The sequence below is a fragment of the Rattus norvegicus genome, chromosome 13 (assembly GCF_021556685.1).
Source record: "Rattus norvegicus strain SHRSP/BbbUtx chromosome 13, alternate assembly SHRSP_T2T, whole genome shotgun sequence".
NCBI classification, from domain to species: domain Eukaryota; kingdom Metazoa; phylum Chordata; class Mammalia; order Rodentia; family Muridae; genus Rattus; species Rattus norvegicus.
In genome coordinates, this window is record NC_141546.1 from 4373735 (window position 1) to 4390588 (window position 16854).

At 38.0% G+C, this 16854-nt stretch overlaps 1 protein-coding gene across 2 annotated transcripts in view; it reads left to right on the plus strand.

Annotated features, from left to right (window-relative positions):
* Nucleotides 1-16854, plus strand: part of Cntnap5c (contactin associated protein-like 5C) — a gene marked incomplete at its 5' end in the record, with an annotated part of 856281 nt that overhangs the window by 660047 nt on the left and 179380 nt on the right. For both annotated transcript variants that reach the window (NM_001415869.2, NM_001047866.3), the window contains 2 exon segments: nucleotides 11329-11456; nucleotides 11635-11805. In NM_001415869.2, the coding sequence (NP_001402798.1) occupies nucleotides 11329-11456; nucleotides 11635-11805 (299 nt within the window).

The window sequence follows — 16854 nt, forward strand, 5'->3', positions numbered from 1 at the left end:
AAAGTCATAGAACAGATCTGATGAGACAATATAATCTTCCTTTCCTTCCCTACTGCATCTCTTTTTTTTTTTTTTTGGTTCTTCCGAAGCCCATGGAGAAGCACCTGGCTGGCTTCAAACAATCCCAGTGACTGTGTGGTTAAAGTACATAAATATTATGCACAAGGAAAAGAACTTATACCATTCTATTTGCACACACACTTATCACACAGTTGTTCTTTTTTTCTGATAACACTGTCACTCTCTAGACACTAACTACAAAAAAGTCCCTAACTGAATATTTATTATAAAACAGGTTAATCAAATTCTCCATTTGTCACTTATTAATTAAATGATCAAAATCATTTAGTCTCTTAGGATTTCAGATCTTGTCATATTTTTTTAAATGAGCAAAGAAAGAGTAGCTTTCTCTGAAGATTGCTAGCTGAATTAACATAATCTTCACCTCAATTAGATGGGGCTTGTAGTCAGATTTTAGAAAGTCTGTGGCTATTTATATTTTTGTTTACTATAATATTACAAAGCCCAAAGTCAAATATATGTGGCATCATTGCTTTGTATATTAAATGTATGTTTATAAAATCTGTAGATAAATATATATGTGAAATTAAAGGATGAACACTAAGAAAGAAATACCATGCCAGTATAAGAAAATTTCCATCAATTATCAAACTCTGAATAGAGTAAAGAGATATTTCTAAATATCTGAAATACCTCAAAATTTTGCTTCTGACAACTTCTCCATACAGGGGTTGACCGGCTACATAGGAATAATGCAAAAGAGCTATAAGTGTGTAAATGAGGAGGCTATGGTCTTCCATCATTTCTCCCAATGTGACTGAGTTATAATCATAGAGAGTCAGTATCAAAATGATTACAAATTACCAAACTGTAGCCAAATCCATTGATGTGTATTGAGTGTGGAGAAAACCTGTATGAATAGAATGGGACAGTCAGCTAGAAATAAACCAACTACAGCTCAAGGACTTAGTGTTATTTCCATGCATGTAGGTATGTCTTGAGAAGAAGGTAACCACATGGAGATATACCAGCTTCCAAGAAGAGGAGGACCTGCTCTTAGACAATGGGAAAGCACAGATATCCTACAAATTGGGAATCCATTCTTGTGTTCACAATTGGATCTTTCAATTTCACATCCTGTAGTCTAAGAGATAGAATGCTTTTAGAATTACCATTTGCTGTTCAAAGCATAGACGTGAAAAAAGAAATGTCCACCAGTGCCTGAAGTAAATGCCTTTGTGGATACCACTAATGTTAGTCAGAAAACAAGGAGAGTAAATGACTAAAGTAATAGTTGACCTGGCACACCATTGTAATTCAACATATTTTTGATGCAGATAACCCAGGTACATCTTCCTTTACTCCTATATCTCACTCACTCATAATCAGCAATGTGGTTTTTAGTTTTAGATATCAACTTTAGCTATACCCTAGGACTACTGGGAAGAGAGTTTCAGTTGAGGGTTTCAACAGGTTAGCCTGGTAGATTATCTTATTTGTTAACTGCTGTCAGAAGACTCAGTTAAGTCTGGAAAAAATTATTCCCATGTAAAGATTATGGAATATTTATATTATTTAAAGTTTCCATATAAATATTATGCCTGATAATCTGAATTACATCATCAAATCTAATTCAATTTTCTATGTTATTTGGAAGAGCTCTTTTATACTTCGCATGGTTTCTTAATATAGGCCAATATGCTGATGCAAGGGTGAAGCATGCTTTATGCTTTGGCCAGATTGGCCAGAGTGTGCTACTAGCACAGTTTAGGTTCCCTTGGATCTGCAGATGAAGTATCTGCATGCTTGCACACACACACACACACACACACACACACACACACACACACACACACTCATTTTCAACCTACCTTCTTGGATCAATTGCTGGGCGCTTCCCAGTAGTCTTAGTTTAATATCCTAAATCTGCCCTCAACATTAGTTATTCAGTTATACTTAGTGCTAGCTCAACATTGTAAATCTTCCCTCAGCTTTAATTGTTATCCCAGGCCAAGTCAGGGTAGTGGCAGATGGCCACTCACCCTACCATAGATCTCACATGGCCTTTTCTCTTTCTGAATCATGAAAGAATCTCTCTTCCTTTCCCTATGTCTCCTCACCTCCTCTGGGGACCCAGATGTCCCATCTCTTTTTTTTTCTTCCCAGCAATTTGCCCATGGCATCCTTATTATTATATCAAGAACCAATTGGGAAACAGGGCCTTAGCATCAAAACCATCCTATGAAGAAAGGCATCAAAGGAATGTACACAAGATATCATGATATCCAAGAGATGCTCAAGTCAGCATTAACAGACACAATTCAGAACCCAGCATGGGTAATAAATATAGGTAAAAGTAGCAGAACTTAGCATCTCATGGTTCCTTCACATGAGAGTCTGGATTTTGTATTTAGTTCACAGCAGGTATACAGACTTTACTTGTGAATACATTGGGAAAAATGGGTATTTATTTTCTCTGAGTGTGCAATATACACACATGTGGTTTTTGCTGCAACAAAATCTTATAATTTGAATAGCTTTTGAACACAAACACTGAAATTATAAATATTTCACTGAAATTATAAATATTATATTTTTTGAATGGGATATAGGGAAAGAGTTCAGGTGGATATTTTTTTATAACCTAGAAAAATTAAATGTCTTTCTCCAAATCTCATGAACTTGATTCTAAATATTAAAATTTAATTTCAAATGTATCATATAGCTAGAAGTCTCAATTCAAGGATCATAGCTGGATGCTTATGAAATAAATTGTCTTTCATGAAGCCATAGAATAGTTCAGGGACAAAGAAGAAAACTAAAATAAGTATAGGGGAAACAAGTTTCGGGCATTTATAATAGACCAGACACTGTGCCTAGCAGCTGCATATCATATTTAATCCTCTGTAGGCTGTAATACAAATGTTCATCCAAAATAGTAAGTGTCTCGTAAGAGACTTACTCATCCACACTACACAGCTAGAATCTTTTAGCTCTAACAAGTGTTTTCAGACACATGAGACAGAAACTGGAGAAAGCAACAGTGACTTGGTTCATATACCTTCTATCCTGTGACCCTAGGAAACTACTCAATGTGTCTGAAGCAATTCCAAACATTTATAAATGGACATAGTGGAGCACACATACCACAAATGAAAATTGTGACTACAAGGATCAGACCTGTCCCAAGCATATTTCTGTCTAGAAGTATTTACATAATCAATGGCAATTTACTTATTTTAATTGAATTTTCAGTATTATTTTGAAAACATTGTTTTTATTTATTTCTTGAAAATGTCATGCATGAACACTATGTACCTGTATAATACGACTCCTGAGACTTCTTTTTGTTCTTCCCGGTGAATGTATGGGTTATATGTATGCATATTTTTTTTCAAGTTGTATTTAATTCATGTTCTCTGCATTTGCTTTTTTTTTTATTAACTTGAGTATTTCTTATATATATTTCAGGTGTTATTCCCTTTCCCGGTTTCCGGGCAAACATCCCCCTCCCCCCTCCCCTTCCTTATGGGTGTTCCCCTCCCAACCCTCCCCGCATTGACGCCCTCCCCCCATAGACTAGTTCACTGGGGGTTCAGTCTTAGCAGGACCCAGGGCTTCCCCTTCCACTGGTGCTCTTACAAGGATATTCATTGCTACCTATGGGGTCAGAGTCCAGGGTCAGTCCATGTATAGTCTTTAGGTAGTGGCTTAGTTCCTGGAAGCTCTGGTTGCTTGACATTGTTGTACTTTTGGGGTCTCGAGCCCTTTCAAGCTCTTCCAGTTCTTTCTCTGATGCCTTCAACGGGGGACCTATTCTCAGTTCAGTGTTTTGCTGCTGGCATTCGCCTCTGTATTTGCTGTATTCTAGCTGTGTCTGTCAGGAGCGATCTACATCCGGCTCCTGTCGGTCTGCACTTCTTTGCTTCATCCATCTTGTCTAATTGGGTGGCTGTATATGTACGGGCCACATGTGGGGCAGGCTCTGAATGGGTGTTCCTTCAGTCTCTGTTTTAATCTTTGCCTCACCCTTTCCTGCCAAGGGTATTCTTTTTCCTCATTTAAAGAAGAAGTGAAGCATTCACATTTTGATCATCTGTCTTGAGTATCGTTTGTTCTAGGGATCTAGGGTAATTCAAGCATTTGGGCTAATAGCCACTTATCAATGAGTGCATACCATGTATGTCTTTCTGTGATTGGGTTAGCGCACTCAGGATGATATTTTCCAGTTCCAACCATTTGCCTACGAATTTCATAAACTCGTTGTTTTTGATAGCTGAGTAATATTCCATTGTGTAGATGTACCACATTTTCTGTATCCATTCCTCTGTGGAAGGGCATCTGGGTTCTTTCCAGCTTCTGGCTATTATAAATAAGGGTGCGATGAACATAGTGGAGCACGTGTCTATTTTATATGTTGAGGCATCTTTTGGGTATATGCCCAAGAGAGGTACACCTGGATCCTCAGGCAGTTCAATGTCCAATTTTCTGAGGAACCTCCAGACTGATTTCCAGAATGGTTGTACCAGTCTGCAATCCCACCAACAATGGAGGAGTGTTCCTCTATCTCCACATCCTCGCCAGCATCGGCTGTCACCTGAGTTTTTGATCTTAGCCATTCTCACTGGTGTGAGGTGAAATCTCAGGGTTGTTTTGATTTGCATGTCCCTTATGACTAAAGATGTTGAAAGTTTCTTTAGGTGTTTCTCAGCCATTCGGCATTCCTCATCTGTGAATTCTTTGTTTAGCTCTGAACCCCATTTTTAATAGGGTTATTTGTTTCCCTGCGGTCTAACTCCTTGAGTTCTTTGTATATTTTGGATATAAGGTCTCTATCTGTTGTAGGATGGGTAAAGATCTTTTCCCAATCTGTTGGTTGCCGTTTTGTCCTAACCACAGTGTCCGTTGCCTTACAGAAGCTTTGCAGTTTTATGAGATCCCATTTGTCGATTCTTTTTTTTTTTTTTTTTACCATGGTGTCTGGGTGTGTTCTGTCCGGGCACAGGCCGAGATTCGAAACCCGAACTTCGGTGCCAAAAACCAGGATGGAACCAGGAACCCTAACAAAGAAGATGCAAATTTTTAACAGAAACAGAAGTAAGCTTCGCTCAACAACAGCGGACTCGAGCCAAATGCAAGCAGTCGATTCTTGATCTTAGAGCATAAGCCATTGGTGTTTTGTTCAGGAAATTTTTTCCAGTGACCATGTGTTCCAGATGCTTCCCTAGTTTTTCTTCTATTAGTTTGAGTGTGTCTGGTTTGATGTGGAGGTCCTTGATCCACTTGGACTTAAGCTTTGTACAGGGTGATAAAGATGGATCGATCTGCATTCTTCTACATGTTGCCCTCCAGTTGAACCAGCACCATTTGCTGAAAATGCTATCTTTTTTCCATTGGATGGTTTTGGCTCCTTTGTCAAAAAGCAAGTGACCATAGGTGTGTGGGTTCATATCTGGGTCTTCAATTCTATTCCATTGGTCTATTTGTCTGTCTCTGTACCAATACCATGCAGTTTTTATCACTATTGCTCTGTAATACTGCTTGAGTTCAGGGATAGTGATTCCCCCTGAAGTCCTTTTATTGTTGAGGATAGCTTTAGCTATCCTGGGTTTTTTGTTATTCCAGATGAATTTGCAAATTGTTCTGTCTAACTCTTTGAAGAATTAGATTGGTATTTTGATGGGGATTGCATTGAATCTGTAGATTGCTTTTGGTAAAATGGCCATTTTTAATATATTAATCCTGCCAATCCATGAGCATGGGAGATCTTTCCATCTTCTGAGGTCTTCTTCAATTCCTTTCCTCAGTGTCTTGAAGTTCTTATTGTACAGATCTGTTACATGCTTGGTTAAAGTCACACCGATGTACTTTATATTATTTGGGTCTATTATGAAGGGTGTCGTTTCCCTAATTTCTTTCTCGGCTTGTTTCTCTTTTGTATAGAGGAAGGCAACTGATTTATGTGAGTTAATTTTATACCCAGCCACTTTGCTGAAGTTGTTTATGAGCTTTAGTAGTTCTCTGGTGGAACTTTTGGGATCACTTAAATATACTATCATGTCATCTCCAAATAGTGATATTTTGACCTCTTCTTTTCCGATCTGTATCTCCTTGATCTCCTTTTGTTGTCTGATTGCTATGGCTAGAACTTCAAGAACTATATTGAATAAGTAGGGAGAGAGTGGGCAGCCTTGTCTAGTCCCTGATTTTAGTGGGATTGCTTCAAGTTTCTCTCCATTTAGTTTAATGTTAGCAACTGGTTTGCTGCATATGGCTTTTACTATGTTTAGGTATGGGCCTTGAATTCCTATTCTTTCCAGGACTTTTATCATGAAGGGGTGTTGAATTTTGTCAAATGCTTTGTCAGCATCTAATGAAATGATCATGTGGCTCTGTTCTTTCAGTTTGTTTATATAATGGATCACGTTGATGGTTTTCCGTATATTAAACCATCCCTGCATGCCTGGGATGAAGCCTACTTGATCATGGAGGATGATTGTTTTGATGTGCTCTTGAATTCGGTTTGCCAGAATTTTATTGAGTATTTTTGTGTCGATATTCATAAGGGAAATTGGTCTGAAGTTCTCTTTCTTTGTTGTGTCTTTGTGTGGTTTAGGTATAAGAGTAATTGTGGCTTCGTAGAAGGAATTCGGTAGTGCTCCATCTGTTTCAATATTGTGGAATAGTTTGGATAATATTGGTATGAGGTCTTCTATGAAGGTTTGATAGAATTCTACACTAAACCCGTCTGGACCTGGGCTCTTTTTGGTTGGGAGATCTTTAATGACTGCTTCTATTTCCTTAGGAGTTATGGGTTGTTTAACTGGTTTATCTGTTCCTGATTTAACTTCGATACTTGGTATCTGTCTAGGAAATTGTCCATTTCCTGAAGATTTTCAAGTTTTGTTGAATATAGGTTTTTATAGTAAGATCTGATGATTTTTTGAATTTCCTCTGAATCTGTAGTTATGTCTCCCTTTTCATTTCTGATTTTGTTAATTTGGACGCACTCTCTGTGTCCTCTCGTTAGTCAGGCTAAGGGTTTATCTATCTTTGTTGATTTTCTCAAAGAACCAACTTTTGGTTCTGTTGATTCTTTCTATGGTCCTTTTTGTTTCTACTTGGTTCATTTCAGCTCAGAGTTTGATTTTTTTCTGCCTTCTACTCCTCCTGGGTGTATTTGCTTCTTTTTGTTCTAGAGCTTTTAGGTGTGCTGTCAAGCTGCTTACATATGTTTTTACCTGTTTCTTTCTGCAGGAACTCAGCACTATGAGTTTTCCTCTTAGCACAGCTTTCATTGTGTCCTATAAGTTTGGGTATGTTGTACCTTCATTTTCATTAAATTCTTAAAAGTTTTTAATTTCTTTCTTTATTTCTTCCTTGACCAGGTTATCATTGAGTAGAGCATTGTTCAATTTCCACGTATATGTGGGCATTCTTCCCTTATTGTTATTGAAGATCAGTTTTAGGCCGTGGTGGTCCGATAGCACGCATGGGATTATTTCTATCTTTCTGTACCTGTTGAGGCCCGTTTTTGACCAATTATATAGTCAATTTTGGAGAAAGTACCATGAGGAGCTGAGAAGAAGGTATATCCTTTTGCTTTAGGATACAATGTTCTATAAATATCCGTTAAGTCCATTTGGCTCATGACTTCTCTTAGTCTGTCGACATCACTGTTTAATTTCTGTTTCCATGATCTGTCCATTGATGAGTGTGGAGTGTTGAAATCCCCACTTATTATTGTGTGAGGTGCAATGTGTGTTTTGAGCTTTAGTAAGGTTTCTTTTACGTATGTAGGTGCTCTTGTATTTGGGGCATAGATATTTAGGATTGAGAGTTCATCTTGGTGGATTTTTCCTTTGATGAATATGAAGTGTCCTTCCTTATCTTTTTTGATGACTTTTAGATGGAAATTGATTTTATTTGATATGAGAATGGCTACTCCAGCTTGCTTCTTCTGACCATTTGCTTGGAAAGTTGTTTTCCAGCCTTTCACTCTGAGGTAGTGTCTGTCTTTGTCTCTGAGGTGTGTTTCCTGTAGGCAGCACAATGCAGGGTCCTCGTTGCGTATCCAGTTTGTTAATCTATGTCTTTTTATTGGGGAGTTGAGGCCATTGATATTGAGAGATATTAAGGAATAGTGATTATTGCTTCCCGTTATATTCATATTTGGATGTGAGGTTATGTTTGTGAGCTTTCATTCTCTTTGTTTTTTTGCCAAGACGATTAGTTTCTTGCTTCTTCTAGGGTATAGCTTGCCTCCTTATGTTGGGCTTTACCATTTATTATCCTTTGTAGTGCTTGATTTGGAGAAAGATATTGTGTAAATTTGGTTTTGTCATGAATATCTTGGTTTCTCCATCAATGTTAATTGAAAGTTTTGCAGGATACAGTAACCTGGGCTGGCATTTGTGTTCTCTTAGGGTCTGTATGACATCTGTCCAGGATCTTCTGGCTTTCATAGTTTCTGGCAAAAAGTCTGGTGTGATTCTGATAGGTCTGCCTTTATATGTTACTTGACCTTTTTCCCTTACTGCTTTTAATATTCTTTCTTTATTTTGTGTGTTTGGTGTTTTGATAATTATGTGACGGGAGGTGTTTCTTTTCTGGTCCAATCTATTTGGAGTTCAGTAGGCTTATTGTATGTCTATGGGTATCTCTTTTTTTATGTTAGGGAAGTTTTCTTCTATGATTTTGTTGAAGATATTTACTGGTCCTTTGAGCTGGGAGTCTTCACTCTCTTCTATACCTATTATCCTTAGGTTTGATCTTCTCATTGAGTCCTGGGTTTCCTGTATGTTTTGGACCAGTAGCTTTTTCTTCTTTACATTATCTTTGACAGTTGAGTCAATGATTTCTATGGAATCTTCTGCTCCTGAGATTCTCTCTTCCATCTCTTGTATTCTGTTGGTATAGCTTGTATCTACAGCTCCTTGTCTCTTTTTTTGGTTTTCTATATCCAGGGTTGTTTCCCTGTGTTCTTTCTTGATTGCTTCTATTTCCATTTTTAATTCCTTCAACTGTTTGATTGTGTTTTCCTGGAATTCTTTCAGGGATTTTTGTGTCTCCTCTCTATGGGCTTCTACTTGTTTATTTATGTTTTCCTAGAATTCTTTCAGGGATTTTTGTGTCTCCTCTCTATGGGCTTCTACTTGTTTATTTATGTTTTCCTGGAATTCTTTCAGGCATTTTTTCGATTCCTCTCTGTAGGCTTCTACTTGTTCTCTAAGGGAGTTCTTCACGTCTTTCTTGAAGTCCTCCAGCATCATGATCAAATATGTTTTTGAAACTAGAATTTGCTTTTCTGGTGTGTTTGGATATTCCATGTTTGTTTTGATGGGAGAATTGGGCTCCGATGGTGCCATGTAGTCTTGGTTTCTGTTGCTTGGGTTCCTGCGCTTGCCTCTCGCCATCAGATTATCTCTAGTGTTACTTTGTTCTGTTATTTCTGACAGTGGCTAGACTGTCCTATAATCCTGTGTGTCAGGAGTGCTGTAGACCTGTTTTCCTCCCTTTCAGTCAGTTATGGGGACAGAGTGTTCTGCTTTCGGGAGTGTAGTTTTTCCTCTCTACAGGTCTTCAGCTGTTCCTGTGGGCCTGTGTCTTGAGTTCACCAGGCAGCTTTCTTGCAGCAGAAAATTTGGTCTTACCTGTGGTCCCGAGGCTCAAGTTCGCTCGTGGGGTGCTGCCCACTGGCTCTCTGCATTGGCAGCAACCAGGAAGACCTGTGCCGCCCCTTCCGGGACCTTCAGTGCACCAGGGTTCCAGATGGTCTTTGGCTTTTTCCTCTGGTGTCCGAGATGTGTGTGCAGAGAGCAGTCTCTTCTGGTTTCCCAGGCTTGTCTGCCTCTCTGAATGTTTAGCTCTCCCTCCCACGGGATTTGGGTGCAGAGAACTGTTTATCCGGTCTGTTTCCTTCAGGTTCAGGCGGTGTCTCAGGCAGGGGTCCTGCCTCTCCTGGGCCCTCCCCCACGGGAGTCCAGGGGCCTTATACAGTTTCCTCTTGGGCCAGGGATGTGGGCAGGGGTGAGCAGTGTTGGTGGTCTCTTCTGCTCTGCAGCCTCAGTAGTGCCCACCTGACCAGGCGGTTGGGTCTCTCTCTCACGGGGTCTGGGAGCAGAGAGCTGCTGCGGGCCGGGATCTGCGGGTCATGTATGCATATTTTCATTCTTTTGTATAGACTTGTGTGACCATGTATAGATGTACATGTGAAAGCCAGAAATCAGTTTCTGTTATTCTTTGGTTACTGTAAAGTGCATCTTATTTCTTTGAGATAAGGATTCTCATTGGGCTGGAGCTCACTAATTTATCCATGTAGGCTAGCCAGCAGGTCACAGATATCAGTCCATCTTCATTTACCCAGTCCTATGATTAAAAGTGAGGCCCACAAGAGTGGGTTATTTTGTAGAGGTTCAGAAGATCCAGACTCAGGTCACCATGCTGACAAACAAAGAATATTGGACTGTTATCTCCACAACACACCAGGTTACATTTCCAGACATTATGCTCTGCCAAGTGGTACCATCCATACTTGGATCCCAAAAGACAACCCTAAAAGACAATGAAACATTTTCTTTATTATTTTTGTTTTTCTATCAAAATAAAGCTAGGTAATTCCTTATTTGCATAATTAACAAAAATAAAGTGGGAGCCATTAGCCAGCAAGATCTAAAGAACCAAGAAAAAAAGCATCCAATTAACTATAGAAATTCATTTTCACACAACTTAAAATGTGATCTGGAACATTCAAAGCTGATTAAAACTTGTTGGCAGGTGGTACAGCCAAGTCTTCTGAGTGAGTTTTGCAAAGGAGTTGTGATGTCTGTATTCATGCTAGTTCCTCAGATAGAAGATTGTATTGTATAGGAGAGGGATGCAATGTTTAATGTCACATAAACAGTGCAGTGAGCATTCCTCTTGGCCATGATCAACACTGTAATCTTGTAAACTACCTTTGCACATGAAGCACATTTAGGGAACATATAAAATTCAGTGGTGTTCATTATCAGGAAATGACTTCTCTAATTGGAATTTCAACAACAATTCAATCAGGCCCCCTAATTAAAGACGTTCTATTAAGCTCCTTCCAACATGTCAGTCTGCATCCAAATCAAGACTCTTTGTGATACCTGTTTTCAAGTTAGTACCTCACATAAATCTTCTTTTATAGGAAAATGAAGTGATGTATAATGTCACATTAACACTGCGGATCATACACCATTGAAAGCAGAGGGATTTTAGTACAGATTGTGTTGATCATTTACTCTTTATGTTTTGCCCCTCCCTTAAATTTATGTTTTGCAGGGCAAAAGAAACTGGTTTTCTTTCCTTCAAAGATCATTTGCCAGTAACTCAAATAATTACTACTGATACCAACAGATCAAAATCAGAAGCTTATTGGAAAATTGGCCCCTTACGTTGCTATGGTGACCGTGAGTACAATCCATTCCTCCCAACCTGGCCCTTTATCTGAATTGTATGAACACAAACTATTTTGGTTCCATTCACTTTTTCGCTCCAACTCCCTTCTAGTTTTGAAAATTGCCCACAAGTCCATTGCTTTTTCACACCACATTTAAAACGAATGTTTAAAGTGTCTGTGTTTCACAGGACATTTCTGGAATGCTGTCTCATTTACTACTGAAGCTTCTTACCTCTACTTTCCTACATTCCATGCGGAATTCAGCGCTGATATTTCCTTCTTTTTTAAGACCACTGCTTTATCTGGAGTATTTCTAGAAAACCTTGGCATTAAAGACTTCCTCCGACTTGAAATGAGCTGTAAGTGCTGTCATTTATGAGTTCAATGTCAGTGGTCCCAGAGCAGGATCTCCCTTTGTCTCTCTCTGAAACTATCCATCAGTACAAGTTTTTAGTGTAAAGTTAATACCACTGGCTACAAGGAAATCCAGTACTGAAACTATCAAATCTGGCTAATGTCTTATGATTTATTATATTCTATTAGCATTTGTCATTGTTTCATCAGGATATGTACATTAAAAGAATAGCCATGCATATATTTTGCAGGCTCAATTCTTTATAAAGGCATGGTTATTTCTTAGCTGTCACTTTAATCTGTGTGATACTCATTACACTCTATTGGAAGCAGGAATGACTACTATTCACTGTTGTCTTCATATGCAGATCATTTTACTGTTGTACCCATGCTCCAAAAGTCTTTTACTTTTATGAGTTGTCAAGACACATCAACCAGTAAGGTACTTTCATGTAAGCTTAGGAACTGAGTTCAGTTCCCCAGAACCCAAATAACATAGCCAGGAACTCTTTGCATAAGAGAGTAGTAATAAACAGCTGAATACATGGGATATCTAATAGGAATGGTGAGCTCCAGGTTCAGAGAAAGATACTGCTCTAAAAAATATATTGTGGACAGTAATTGATGAGGAACTGTGACATCGACCTCTGCCATGTATTATCAAGCAACACACACACACACACACACACACACACACACACACACACAAGCACATGTAGGCTTGAATGCATGCACATTTTTATCTCCCTCCAATAGAAGATTGTAACTAGTCAGTGAGATTCATGTATATTTTCCACTTTTTTCTTACCAGCAACAATGAATATCAGGTTTATATGTATGAATTATGTCCACTGTAAGAGTCCTGGCCCCATCTCTGACATCTTTGAGGTAATACTCATGAAGTCAAATGAACACTAAAGAATGATGAATGAGAAGACTTTCTACTGTGAGACCCTGAAGGTCAGCATGCTAACAAAAATACATGCAAGTACCGAAAAAGAAAAGAAAATATAACAGTGGTCAGTTAAATTTTATGAAAGAGGAAAAACAGTGTTTTTGTCTGTTTCAGTAATAATTTTGTTTTTTTTTTTGTTCTTAATTATTTCACAAAAGATGATTTCCTGATTTGTTCATGTTCAAATTAGACTACAAAGGTTAATTGCATTAACATTTCTGTTACACTGATAAGGTAATATTTTCATTCATTGTTAATTAAAATTTTTTTCAAAAGGTTTTGGATGGTTTTTCAATACAAGCAAAGTTTGAAAAAACAGTTTTTATATTAAACTCAAAACACTATCCATAATCAGCCTTTGTTGGGATAAATTCTAATAATTTCAAAATATCAAAGCACCCAAAAATTGTTCATAAAATTTTAATGCAGAATTAATTATAATAATTAATGCAGAATAAACAAATCATCAAGGATTTGCAGTGCTTGAGTTCTTTGATTCTATGGATGACACCGGTATATGTATGCATGCAGATTACAGAGGGTAACAGAAAAGCAAAAAGACGAAAAAGGGAAGCTGCTATTTTTCTCTTAAAGTCAAACACATTTACCTGATTTTATATGGAGGAAGTGGAGTATATGCAGTTGTTTGTATTAACTTTCCCAGGGTATAACGTTTACTAACTGTTAAGTCATTAAATGCCACCTGTTTTTTGTTAAAAATTAAAGGTACCTTTAGTATGTGTGTGTGTGTGTGTGTGTGTGTGTGTGTGTGTGTGTGTGTGTGTGTGTGTGCATTAATGTGTGGGTGCCTTTGGTGGTAAAATGTAATATCACTAAAAAGCCTTATTGTAGCGGGTGATTTGGCTGCCTGCCTTGTGCTCCTGGCATGTCCCAACTGTATACCTGCTCAGAAGCTATCTTGGATCCATGAATGGAAACACAAACACACACACACACACACACACACACACACAGAGACACACACACACACGCGCGCGCGCGCGCGCGCGCGCCACACTATTTATTCTTAAAATGGAATGCCTAACTTAGGGACTGGGCACTCCTAAATCTTCACCTCAGGAAAAGTCGGGGAAATAGACAGAGGTCATTTTCCTGAAAACTCAGATTGCTAGTGTCCTTTATCTTCTCTGCTACTGTGTCTTTTTCTCCTCTCTACATTCTGATTGTCTTGCACAACTTTCAATATCCTGTCCCATGCTCAGCCATTAGCTACAGGAACATTATTGATATAGGAAACACCAATTGAGGGCAAGGTCATTCAGCATCAGTAAACACAGATTTCCCATTAAATCAAAGCATCAGATACCTCTATACCTTAAAATCACCAATGAATGATGATTATAAAACAATAAACAAGTACAAAGGCCTTGGGAGAAAGCTTAGTCAGTAAAGACCTTAATCTACAACCAGGAGATCTAGAATTTTATCCCTAAATCTCAGGAGAAAAAAGAAATCTATGTAATGTAGTGGTGTGTGCTCAGAATCCAAGTTTGGGGGAGACAAAGTCAATCCTTTCAGTCAGTGAAAATCTCTATCTCACAGAACAAGTTTGAGACATTCTCAGGAATGACATCAAGGTTGCCCTATAGCCTCTCCATGAATGTGGACACACATGGGCTGCCCACATGTGTACCATTATATCTGTGCATGGTCACACACAAACACACAGTTAAATAAACAAACTAACATTAAACACATTTTAGTCTCTCTTACTATTGCTTTCAAGATCTTTGCACTGAGTGGTTTCTACTACCTCTTCTCCACCTGGTCCTTATTCTGCTCTGACCACAGCTGCTTGAGCTTGTTCTTGGGCATTTCTCTACCCTTGTCTATGTGGATGTTTTCCAATAGGTTGACTGAGGATATTGACAATATCATAGTGATATAACTGCATATAATATTCATTAAAGCTAAGCAACTCTTTTAGCTACAGATATTGAAAAAATGAGAGTTCATCAAAAGGAGACAAATACCTTTGCAAGCGGGCATGGGAGAAAATTGTTTTGCTATTCATCCATCAGATGGGTCAGCAACTAACTATGCCTAATGTAGTTTCAGATTACACACCGAAAAGAAAGTGTCTCCTTGTTACTTTTCAATTTCCTCTAGTCCAATACCCCACCTATTGATGAAGGAAGCACTTGTGATTTTATGAAAAATAGAAATCTTTCATACCTAATTTTGTGAGAGTCTGAAAAGCAAGTTCAATATCAACCATTCCATAGTGTGGATATAATAACCTCAATGTGCAATTAAAACAAAAACAGGACCTGTAGCTCTTTTATTCATTAAACTGACACTTAATATTATGCTTTATTATCACAGGTTAATGAGCAATGAGTTAGTGTTAATTCCAGATCACTGTCTTATTTGTTTGTACTTTGTAGTAGTGCACTGTTCCCTTGTACTATACATTTTAAATTCAAATTAATATTAAATTTTAAGAAAACAAAGTGTATCATGTAAAAATTTGATGTTTACTATTAACATATATTCAATTAATAAACATAAGCATGTGGTATCAGATTGTTTTAGGTGTAATACTGAAGTCTGGTGATGTAGTTCACTAGTAGAGAAGGACTAGCATCCACAAGACCCAGAGCTCAATCTTTTTTATTAGAAGGAAATAATTATATAAACATAAAAGCAATACTATAAACCTGTATATTTGGAAAACTTACTGTTGTTGTTACTATTGTTATGAAGGGAAAAGAGTCAAACAAAATGGCAAAAACTTAACTCTGGTTAGCTACAGACATAATCACATTACGCATTGAAGGAGGTAGACTTTTTAATGCCAAGGAGCTCATATCAAGAACTCCTTCAGGCAAGCTACAAGGAAAGGAAGAGTCCTTTAATACAGGCAGTGACACAGAAAAGGTACAGTCCCATTCTCCAAGAGTGCTCCTCTTAGCTCTGAAAACAGCAGTTTTCAAGATTGGTGTATTTAGATTGTTGGACAGAGCGAAGGAGGTTTCTGATTTCTAATTTCTTTCAACTTCCAACCCACCTCAATCTGGGGTCCCTTCCAACTAAAGCATTTCAGTTTCTTTACCTTTAGTTTGGTGTTACAGTCTATGAAAAAATAACAGAGTCACTATGTCTTTTAGAACTGAAACAATGTGTTCTTAATTGGGGTGCTGGGGTAAAAATAGTGCTTTTCATTGCAAACTCACATTAGGTGTGTAGGGAGATAACTTTGTATGATCCAATAGTTGGGGGAAAGTTTCTTCCCTATTCTCTCTGTGTTCCTTTCTTCTTTTCAGTGAGTGTGTAAGCAAAAATAATACTGCTCAGTATCCTTTCAGAAATGTCATTTACCTTGTTTAAGACAGAGTCTCTAATTGACTAGGATAGGCTGACCTGCCAGTATGCGTTAGAGATTCTCTTGTTTCTAACTCGCCAGTGTGAGGAATGTCAAGATGTGTCCGATGCCTAGCCCTTGCATGTGGATTCTAGGGATCAAACTCAGAAATTTATGCTTATGAAATAAGTACTTTATTGATTGAGTCATCTATCAATGAATGCCAGTCTACAACATATGTAAATTTTGGTCCCCACAAGTACAACTTTGTACATTTCTGCAATACTCATTACTTATTTATCCATCACAGATTTAGTGACTCTTGGATGTCAAGGGGATACATTTGGGTATAATCACTATAAAACTCATTTTAACTGGCACCAATAGAATGAGAATTCACTGACAGTGGTTATATCACTATGTGCAGAGGACATGGGGATCACTTTAACTGTGGTTTAATTCTTCCATAAAGTGATATGTGGTCAATTTTCTCCATCTTCTTATACTTATGCATATGTATTTTAGACTAAATCTAGCTGTTTCCCTGAATTGAAATCCCTTCTTCGGCTGCAATCCATGTCATCTCCCTAATATCCAGATCCCACAACTGCTTTCATATCAGTGAAAATGGTTAAGGAAGGAAAAACGTGCACTGCTTATGCAAATGCCATGCATAACTAAGGAAAGCACTAGATCTCACTAAGACCTTAGAGAAAAGTAAAAAACATGGTGACCAATCTAATATTATCTCTAAAGGCACCAATTTCTTGTTTG